Genomic DNA, 10,351 nt, shown 5'->3' with positions numbered 1-10,351 from the left:
AATACATAATTGATATTTAGTTGTTCAGGGGATTTGGAAAAGATGGGCCAAATGCAAGCTAAAAGCACGAGCTCTCATCCTCACAACACACTGCTCTGGATTGGAGAAACTGCACCTTCAGAATAAAAATGTGCAGACTAATTTGTTCACACATAACAGCATTGCATGAATGAGGAACATGATTAAATGTGTAACAGCTGGATGAGCAAGCATCAGCCCAACAACCCATTAACAATACACATGCTGCTGTGCGATAGTGGGTTAGTTATCCCCTGCAGTGACTGAAAACAGCCACCAGGAGGCGCCTCAGTTATGTTTCAGTCAGACTGACTACATAGCAGAGTGCAAGGAAAAAGGAAGCTTTGTTTTCTTTTCATCAGTTTTATTTGTAATGCAAAGTAAAGGAGAAAACAGGAGACCATTTCCTGCAAGAGAAAAAATAAATCATTAACATAACATAACATATTAACACTCTTTGGACCGATTCAATATCAATCAGATACCCAGCAACGCGGCAGCGCCAACTCAACTGGGACTCATTCAAGTCTACTTTAAAGCAGTGATTCTCAAAGTGGGGTCCATGTGCCCCCCCCCCAGGGGTCTGTGGCACTGTCGGGGGGGGGGGGGGGGGGGGGGTCAGCGTAATAATTTGCTATAAATGGATAAATTGTGCTGTATCATTGAAAAGTTTAAATCTACAGATGGGGACCATTTGCGGCAATACAACAAGCATATTGTGTCCATTACTCCCACCCACGTCAGCTTTGGGCCAATAGAATCTGATATATGATTGTGACACACAGCAATGATGAAGCTCAGTATTTTTAGGTTGAAAATAGGTTTTGTCTTGGTCACATGATTACAATGCCGTACTTTTAAGTTTCACAATATATACTCAATATTATCCTTTTAGTACAGAATCAGGCAGTCCATGGCATTCTGTAGACGGTAGAAACCAATGACATTATACATGTAAATAAACTGTGTAAAGCTGTGTTTGCATGCAACGACACAGTGACACAACACTAGAGCAACAATGTTGTGCACCACCATGATCGATTGTGTTTTTGTCAACCAGAATATATTATGAATAGATTCCAGAACAGCTACATTCATGAAACTCTTCTGAAAACATTTCCTCTCTCAGAACTGTCAGTGTACAGTGACATAAATACCCCAACACAAATAATAACTGAATTATTCGTAAATAATCTGACATCCTGTCTCTTTCCATTCATTCTGTTTCCCTTAGTGGGTCTGGATAATGTCTGGATGGATCGTTGTCCAAAGAGTGGGACATCTGGTTGAGCACTTGAAGGCCACACTATGGCAGTTACCTGTTTGAGGTTGTACTCGGGCACAGTGGTGCTTTGAACTAAATGTTATGGTCAGCATGCTAACAATGACCATGTGAACATGCTGATGTCAACAAGCTATAGTGTTTATCATGTTAGTTTAGCGTGTTGGCTAATTATTGCTAAGTATGACGAAACACCAAGTGCAGCCGGGGCTGATGGGAATGCCATTAGCCGTTGCAGGTAATTGGTTGTAAAACTAAGTATTGGAGATTTTTTTTACATATCTCACTCTAACCCAAAAATGTAAACCTCGTGGTGGCTCTAGAGCAAAATTCAGAGGATCACCAAAGTCATTAGGATTCATCCTCTGGGCACATGAAGGACATTCTGTAGCTGTTGAACGATTTCAGTCTCGACCAAAGTGGTCTTTGAGCATTAACAAAAAAATACTGCTCGTAATACTGCACATGAGCTTTTCTAAAGTAGAACACATTCAAGAAAAAAAGCCTCGACGTTTTAATATGAACTGAGTTAAGCCTATTTGTCATCATATTCTCTGGCAGCTCGTCTTCTCACTGGTGCTTCTTTTAAATACTTTAAAAAATCTGCAGCCGTCCTGCTGCTGACCCTGAGCTCCGAGGCAACAAGTGCATTTGTGTCCCGTGACACAGGGCATGAACACACCCGTGCATATGTAATAAGTGCTAAATGTATAAATATGGAGGTAATAATCCGTTTATTATCTGTGTTTGCTGAGTTGAGAGGCAGCGCTCACAGGTTTAAGGAACAATGTTAACACAGACTTATCAGTGCAGCTTTATCAACTCTTCAAACAGACCACTTGTAAGCTCTCGAGCATAAGCACGCACACACGCCACCCTCATACCACGTACACACACACACACACACACACACACACACACACACACACACTCTCTCACTCAGTTGAATGGTGCATAGAGGCGTATTGCTTTATTGGATTCAAAGTTTAAACATGACGGCTTGTTCAAAGGCAGAGGACACACATATATTCTTATTCATTGCTGTTCACAATCTCATCTCACTACAATATCACCAGCTGAAAACACAGTGTGGTCCATAGAGACGGCAGTATAGTGGCCATTCATGCATACCGCCTTGGATGTTTGATAGCCATTGAGACATAAATGACAACAATGACACGTATTGTGTAACAGTAAACCAGCCTCCTTTCTTCAATATATTTGGCCTTCGAAATTAAACATTTGCCAACTGACAAGCTCCTTTCATACCTCTTTATTTCTCTACATTCTGTGAAATCTGTGTGTAGTTTTGAGCCCCTTTAAAAACTACTAACCCTAACTCCTAGAAACACCCCCAGAAAATATGAAATGCAAAGAGATGTTATGGTTATTGTTATTATGGTGCAACAAATGAATGCATCTTTATAAAGTGAATTATATTACTATAGTAAAATAATATAGGAAATTAAATAGTCGTGAATAGTAAAAAAATAAACTCCAGCTTTGTTTTTTCTCAATAGATCACATTTCCTGTGAAATGTTTTCCACAATAACATGATTGCTGCTTGATATTTGTACCGGTTTTAAAGGGTTTTTGTGTTTATCTGAGATAAAGAAGTACAACAGAGTGCTTTTATTGGAGACAAATTAAAGAGGAAAAAAAAGAAAGAAAGACATGATGACAACTAGTTCTGCTTCTCTCGTTAAGGCTCGTAGCCAATTTTGGGAGGTGCAATCATGGAAAAGTGACAGATCAATAGTAGAATTACTGCCTTCAGGCATTGGCAATATAGTAATTTTTTTAAATGGTGAACATTGTCAATGAGCTTTTATGAGTAATTCATGTCATGTTTTAGTTTGAAGTCCACGTACATGTCTTGAAAGGCTACATAACAGGAATACAGTGCAATGTCATGTGCCATACTTCACTGCTTTAAGACAAACACATGTTTATTAGAGGCACTTATATTAAAGTAAGAGGTCCACACTGCTTAAACGTGTGGTATGGGTTAGTAGTCAATAGGCCACACTGAACTTAACACACTCCCTGTGAATCAGTGTGTCATTACAGTAGGCTAATTAGGAACGACTGGGATCTGTGAATTAATATCTTGAGAATAGCCAATGTTAGTGTCATGTTCAAGGCAAAAACATTGCACTTGAGTGTGTAATGATGCAGGTGTGAGGGATGATTTAAAAGTCAAACCATGTTGACAACACTGTAATTAACGTCGCTTATGAGCATAACTAGTTGACTCAGTATTAGTTGAGTGTGAAGGGAGTGAAGACATCAGTGGTGAGACAGTAATGGCAGATATTCACATGAAGCTCCAGTCTGGACGGTTACACACCACCGACCGTCAAGTCAGACAGACAACCGGGGCGGTAAATCACCGGAGCTCGGTCTGCCTTCAAATTAAAGGCGTTAAAATGGCGTTTCACTTGGCTGCGAGTTTGTGAAATGCACAGCGTAGTTCGGTTGCCTTCTATGCTGCAGGGTTCACGTGCAGTTAACAGTTTATACCGTCTATGCGCGGAGGTTCAGCCTTCCATTAGCTGTAGAGCGATTTCTTCCATCGTCCCAGAAATGCATGGCTGGCTATGACACAACTTCACCGAGAAGTTTGTGCGCAACGTCAACTGTCATGAGCTAACGTTGGCTAACTAACGTTACCGTCAAACATCACGACTGACTGAATTATTTTGAATAGTGCTTCTTTAACCGACAAAAGACAAGGCGTGTCCTCTGTGAGCTGTGCTATGTTCTGTAGCCTTTTTCAGAACCACCGTCCTGAACAAGCCCAAATTAAAATATTTAACTGACTAATCCTATTTATTGGCCGTCCTTGCTTGCAAGGCAGCACCGGAAACCGATTTTTTTTTAAAACCGTGGTTCGCTTGACAGGCTGGTCACACCAACCCTCTCCGCCACAACAGCTGGGGGAGGATTTCCGACCCAGTCACGGCGAAGATGGTGGCAGTTACACGAGTGGAGATATCACGTTCAGACGGAGAGCATCCACGAAACTCCCGCTGTTGGTCTGTTTTTATTTAGCCCCTAAACTCCAGCAGAGAGCGATATCAGGAGAGGGGGGAAAGGGAGGCAACCAGCGGCCGACGGAAGAGGACGCACCACAGCCAAGAGCGCACAGTGTTGTGTTTGTTGGACACACGCATGCCAGAGGAATCTAGCGCTACCCAGACCTAAGGAATTAGTTGCGATAAGGAGATGGTGCCGATTGTGGGGCGTTTTTTGATAGTCCCACCGAGGAGATAGCCAAAAGGGGTTTCCTTCATTGCTCTGGGGATTTTCTGCGTCTTTTGCTCTGAGGGGGGAGAGAGTGCGAGGGGAGGAAATCCAGCCTCAGCTCCAAATAACCAGAGACTCCTAACTGGGTCTCCTCTCCAAACGCAGGAAATACGGCCTGGGAAAAAAAGTTTGGGAGCTTTTTTGGAAACCAGAGGGGCCCTATCGCTGACGTTTTGCACGCGTTTTACGGCGTTGATTTATAAGTAGCCTACTCCATTAGTTTTTTTTGTATTAAGAGCGTCTGTTATTCCACAGATTACGCTGATGAAAAGCACACGCTGTTGGTGTTGTTATTGCAGGAGTTTTGATCATCACTATTTATAGACCTGCCTGTTCCGTCCGAGGCTGTTCCTCGTAGCTGTATATTTTGCCAACTGCGCGCAACAAGTTGCAGACACTCCCAGCACAGGCAAACCTACACTCATTTGGGCCAGCGGACGGTATTTTTTTTTACTGCGCTTCTCTTTTCGGATTACGCGTCTTTGAATAAGTCATACCCCCTCTTTGGAAGACAGAGGGGGAATAAACGGTGGAGATCCGGAGTGGGAGTTCAGGAAAGGACGGGGCTGGATCCGTGGGAATAGGCCTGCCTGTCAGGCCTCTTATGATCCGGATCTTGGACTGGACAGGGCTCCCGAATAAACATTTCATGGGCCACTGGAATAGAGATGAAAGGAGAATGCATGGGAGTAAGAAATGCAAATCCTAAACACACTGAGCCACGAGAAGGGGTGTAGTGGAAGGTAAAGCCGCCTTATTTACAGATCACACAACTTTTTTTAAAATCAACGTAATCAACTGTTTTAAATCGGCATTATTTAAAAGAAAATGCAAAACAGTCACAGCTAAAAGTAAACGACTTTATGTGAAACGAGAATACAGTCCTTTTAAGTGAGGACTGTTTATTTTTTTGGGAAGATATTTTTTCTTACACGCATTTAATGCTTTATGCTGGAAAATTCCTACTGTCCACATATGTTTACTTTAGCACTATTAGCTGATCATAACGACAATATTGTGTCGGTGGTTTTTTCTCTCTTTAAGTTGGGAAAGGACGTGTAAAAGGACCATTAGTCGCGCATGTTGTGGAGTAACAGGGACAGTGTAACTTTTTGTAGCCACTTGCTGCACAACGCCAACTATTGACAGCCTGTAGTTGTATTAGCTCATCCAATGAAGCCCTGGACCTGAATGCTGTTTTTTCCACGCAACAACGTAATTTCGGAATAAAGACAAATCTGGGATTTTTCCCTGACGCTGTCTGACTTTGGAATGTCAGCAGTATCGAGATATGGCACGCACACACAGAGGAGGTCATTTCCAGTCGTGTAAAAACGTTGCATCACTAACCAGTCCTTTCCGAGAAGGATGTTCAATTCAGGAGCCAGAAAGAGTGATGACAGCGTTTTAACCGCAGCTGGAGAGAAAGCCGGGCTCAGACCCAGAGCCTCTTTGGAGAAGGATACATGTAAGGCGAGTAGTGACGCAAACCCGGGGTCGGAGGATGAACTGCTCAAGAAACTGGAACGGCGCGTCTTGTGTGAGTGAGTGTGCAGGCTGCTGTGTGCGTAGCAAATACGTCTGTGCCGTGCTCACCATCCATGCACTGTGATCGTTCCAACAAAAACCTTTGCGCTCTCTCTCTCCCTCTCTGTCTGCCTGCCTGTCACTCTCTTACCCCCCCCTTCTCTCCGTGCCCCATGTGCACACATGGTGCCCACGCACCGCGTCTAATTGCCTGAGGGCCATCAGAAGATATTATTCATATTCAACACCTCTCCCCGCAACACCCTCGTCTCCTCGTCCCACCAGTCAATATGGCCACTAAGCAACATCACCGGCAGCTCCTCATGCATGGCACGGAAGTGAGCTGTGACTCCAGCGGCGATGGCGCCGTGACCGTGCGGATCAGCAACAGCGCGCCACACGTGCATCACCACGAGCCACTGAGGACTGCCAGCAGTGGAGCAGCAGCAGGAGGAGGAGGAGGAGTTGGAGGCTACGGGGCCGTGAGGAAAATGAACCCTAACCTCCACAAATACAGTATCTCATCCAGCTGCAGCTCAGCAGACTCGAAACCGGCCCGGGTCTCAACTTCGAGGGTGGCCAGGAAGGCACCGCCACTGTTCGAACGGTCTGCTGCTCAGTGCTGGGACCCCAAGTTTGACTCCCCAATCCTGGAAGACGCGTGCCAAGAGAGGTGCTTTCCTCAGACACAGCGGCGCTTCCGTTATGTCCTGTTCTACCTGGCAGTGGCAGCTGTACTCTGGGGGGTGTACTTCGGGGTCAATAGTGACCGCTGCGACCCTGTGACCTTCCTCGTACCCACAGCCTCCTTCTTTGTCCTCCTGGTGCTCCTCTTTTTGTTCACCTTAACCCAGCCCTACACATGGCTGTACAACCAAACCTCCTTGCTCCTGATCGCGCTCACCTTCGCCATTACCTTAGCTCCACAGACGCAGACTGCTGGCTACACTGAGTGGGCTGGCGGTGAGAACGCCTCATATCCCTCACCGGACCAAGTAGCACTGCCTCCAATCCCTTGCATCTCCCCCGTGGGCACCTTCTCCCTGTGTATGGAGGTTTTGTTGTTGTTATACAGCGTCCTCCATGTCCGTCTGTATGCCTCCGTGATGCTGGGGCTCCTGTATTCTATATTATTTGAGGCATTAGAATGGCTGCCATTGCTTCAAAAGAGTTATGACACTACTAGATGGGGCACAGGGTTAGAGGGTTCAGGTTCCAATTGGGAAGAAGACACCCTCCGCTGGCTAGGCCCGGCTAAAGCTCTGCTCCACTTGTGCGCCCATGTCATCGGCATCCACCTGTTCATCATGTCGGAGGTGCGTTCCCGCAGCACCTTCCTTAAAGTCGGCCAGGCCATCATGCACGGCAAAGACTTGGAGGTGGAGAAGGCCTTGAAAGAGCGTATGATCCACTCTGTCATGCCGCGGCGAGTTGCCGATGAGTTGATGAAACAAGGTGACGATGAGGGTGGCGGTGAGAACTCTGGCAAGCGTTATTCCTCTGGCGCCTGCTCTGCCTCGGCCGTCTCAATGGGTGGCGGAGGAAGCGGTGGAGCTTCACAAGCCCAAAGTGCCACAAGTGCCAAGAGTCACCCGCACAACAATCACAAACGCAAGAAGACCTCCATCCCCAGTGGACAGATAATCTTTCGGCCTTTCAATATGAAACGCATGGAGCCTGTCAGCATCCTCTTTGCGGATATTGTGGGTTTCACTAGAATGTCCGCCAATAAGTCAGCATCAGCCTTGGTGGGCCTCCTCAATGATCTGTTTGGACGTTTCGACCGTCTCTGTGAACTAACCTGTTGTGAGAAGATCAGCACTCTGGGAGATTGCTACTACTGTGTAGCTGGCTGCCCCGAGCCTCGGCCGGACCACGCCAACTGCTGTGTAGAGATGGGCTTGGGCATGATCCAGGCCATCGAGCAGTTCTGCCAGGAGACACGCGAGACCGTCAGCATGCGCGTTGGCGTCCATACGGGCACCGTCCTGTGCGGGATCCTGGGAATAAAGCGCTTCAAGTTTGATGTATGGTCAAATGATGTCAATCTGGCTAACTTGATGGAGCAGCTGGGCGTGGCGGGCAAGGTCCACCTGTCAGAAGCTACTGCCCGATTCCTGGATGACCATTACCAGAGGGAGGACGGGCAGGTGGCAGAGAGAGCCGGACAGAGTGTGGTGGAGAAACTGAAGGGTAAGTGGCTGTTCACCTCTCAACTTCTTTTTGCATGTGACAAAGGAAGCCGAGCCAAATGTGAATGGCTTGTTGATACCCAAATGTTTGTGCCCAACCACCGAAAAAGTGAGTTTTTCATGATTTTTTTCCCTTTTTAAAAGATCCTGGACAACCCGCTCTACTTGTGAGCCACAGCCGCGATACAAAGCCGACCAGTGCCGCGACAGCTAAAAATATATATTAGTAATAATAACAATAACAGTACTATTAAGAATAATAGAAAGAGCGCATTGCATTTGAATATATTCGGACTATAGGGTAAAGATCGAATGCCTACATTGTCTGAACATGTTCACCGTAGCACTTGGTCATCAGGGTTTAGTGGGTTCACTGCGTGCCTAGACGACACTAAAATATTTGATCTGACCAGTTAGTCCTGTTGAAACGCTGTACCAACAGGAGATCGGGCGACAGGATTAAGAGATTGGAGCACCATGAACAGAGACATGCTGTGGGGTTTTTCAATTGGCTGTCATTTAATCAAATAATTCTCTTTTGATTGGGCCGCTAAAAAAATATAGGCTTTTAATTGGTTTAGTCATTTCTGAAACATTTGCGATTTCATGTTAACTGCTTCTGAATGTTAAATCCCTCTTGTAACTGTGCAACGCTATATATTCCGTTTCACTGGAGAATACTCACCGTACAGAAGATGAAGGCGCTTTAACGTCCGCGTCACTGGGGCTTAAAGGTTGTTGTATTTGATGATGTTGCTGCACAGATCAGGCCTTCTCTTGGAATAAATACAGTTTTTAATCACACAAAATGTGTTTAGCTGAGCTAACACTCAGTGCAATGTTGGGTTTATAGCTCTTGACTGTGTTATTAAGCTTGTTGTGGTGGTGGGCCAGAATGTTCGAGCTGAGAGATTGCATCTGATAATAGGAGGGCTGACCGGCTTTACTGTACTGACGCAGGTATCGTACTGGATTTCAGTGGATTAAACAGGAGTTCATCATGTTTGGCCCAACGCTTGTAGGATGTGAATAGTGGTGAGCGACTAGACGGACACCTTACAGTATATCAAAGATATGGAAGTAAATTTCACTTGACTGCAACTTGTTCAACATCCACCACACCCACCCCACTCCACCATTTACACACACAAACTCAGCCTGTCTCAATACTCTTTGGAGAGCAGCATCAGTGGACCTAAACTCTCTCCAGCAGGGGATTCCTCGTGGGCCTTCTAATCTTAGGTCTCTCACCGAATAGAGACCGTCTGTTCTATTGTCAGGGCCTTGTGTCAGAGTGTATTCACACTTGGCTCTAAATGGTGCCATCGCTCTCTATTTCCAGACTGGCAAACAGTGACGGAGTGAGATATTGACATGCAGCTTTTGTTGAGGGAGTGAAAACGGGGAGAACGGCATCTAGTGTCCTGCTGAAACAGAGACGCACAGTTTCCTGCTCCGAGAAAGACACGACCATAACGGTTTGCTTCTCTAGCAGTGACAAAGTGGGGTTGACATCGTTTTTTGGTTTCTTTTGAGAAATGGACGTAGAGAAAACTCTAATCTTGTTGACTAGATGACTTGTCAGAATCACATAACTACCGCTTTGTGTGGGAAATAGAGAGACTGGAGATATTTGAAATCAATGATCAAATCCGTTTTTGTCGTTGTTCATGATGTTAGTGCGATCATCATGAATTCATGCTGTTTTCCCGAGATTTGTCTCACAACGCTTTGAGTTTTATAAACTAGTTTTTAAATAGTCGATATGAAATAACCACATGGTTTCATACGCTCTTTTGTGAATCAAATACTTGACAAATGAAGAGGACTGAGTTATTGGTTGTTATCATCAGGTTAGACGACGTAACTGTGTATCACGATATCTCCATATAAGATTTCATCACAATATGTTTCCATTGAAAGACGACAAATTATCATATTGAATCATCGCTCCTATCTGTCTGTTGACTCTTCCGTCTTTCTGTGTTTTGCTTTCTCCGTCTCCTTCCCCTCCACCTCTCT

At 45.3% G+C, this 10,351-nt stretch overlaps 1 protein-coding gene across 6 annotated transcripts in view; it reads left to right on the top strand.

Moving 5' to 3' along the window:
* Nucleotides 1-4,167: 4,167 nt before the first annotated feature.
* The window catches only part of LOC142948398 (adenylate cyclase 9), a 31,040-nt gene continuing 24,856 nt past the window's right edge, over nucleotides 4,168-10,351 (top strand). For 3 of the 6 annotated variants that reach the window (XM_076090417.1, XM_076090414.1, XM_076090412.1), the window contains exon 1: nucleotides 4,168-8,330. In XM_076090417.1, coding sequence (XP_075946532.1) covers nucleotides 6,428-8,330 — 1,903 coding nt within the window. In that variant the 5' untranslated portion in view covers nucleotides 4,168-6,427. The remainder of the gene's footprint in view (nucleotides 8,331-10,351) is intronic. The other 3 variants (XM_076090416.1, XM_076090415.1, XM_076090413.1) reach the window with 2 other exon arrangements.

The sequence above is a fragment of the Anarhichas minor genome, unplaced genomic scaffold, assembly GCF_050575085.1.
Source record: "Anarhichas minor isolate MPS153535 unplaced genomic scaffold, ASM5057508v1 ptg000012l, whole genome shotgun sequence".
NCBI classification, from domain to species: Eukaryota; Metazoa; Chordata; class Actinopteri; order Perciformes; family Anarhichadidae; genus Anarhichas; species Anarhichas minor.
Note: the sequence above shows the minus strand (reverse complement) of the source record. Positions and strands in the feature narration are given on the sequence as shown.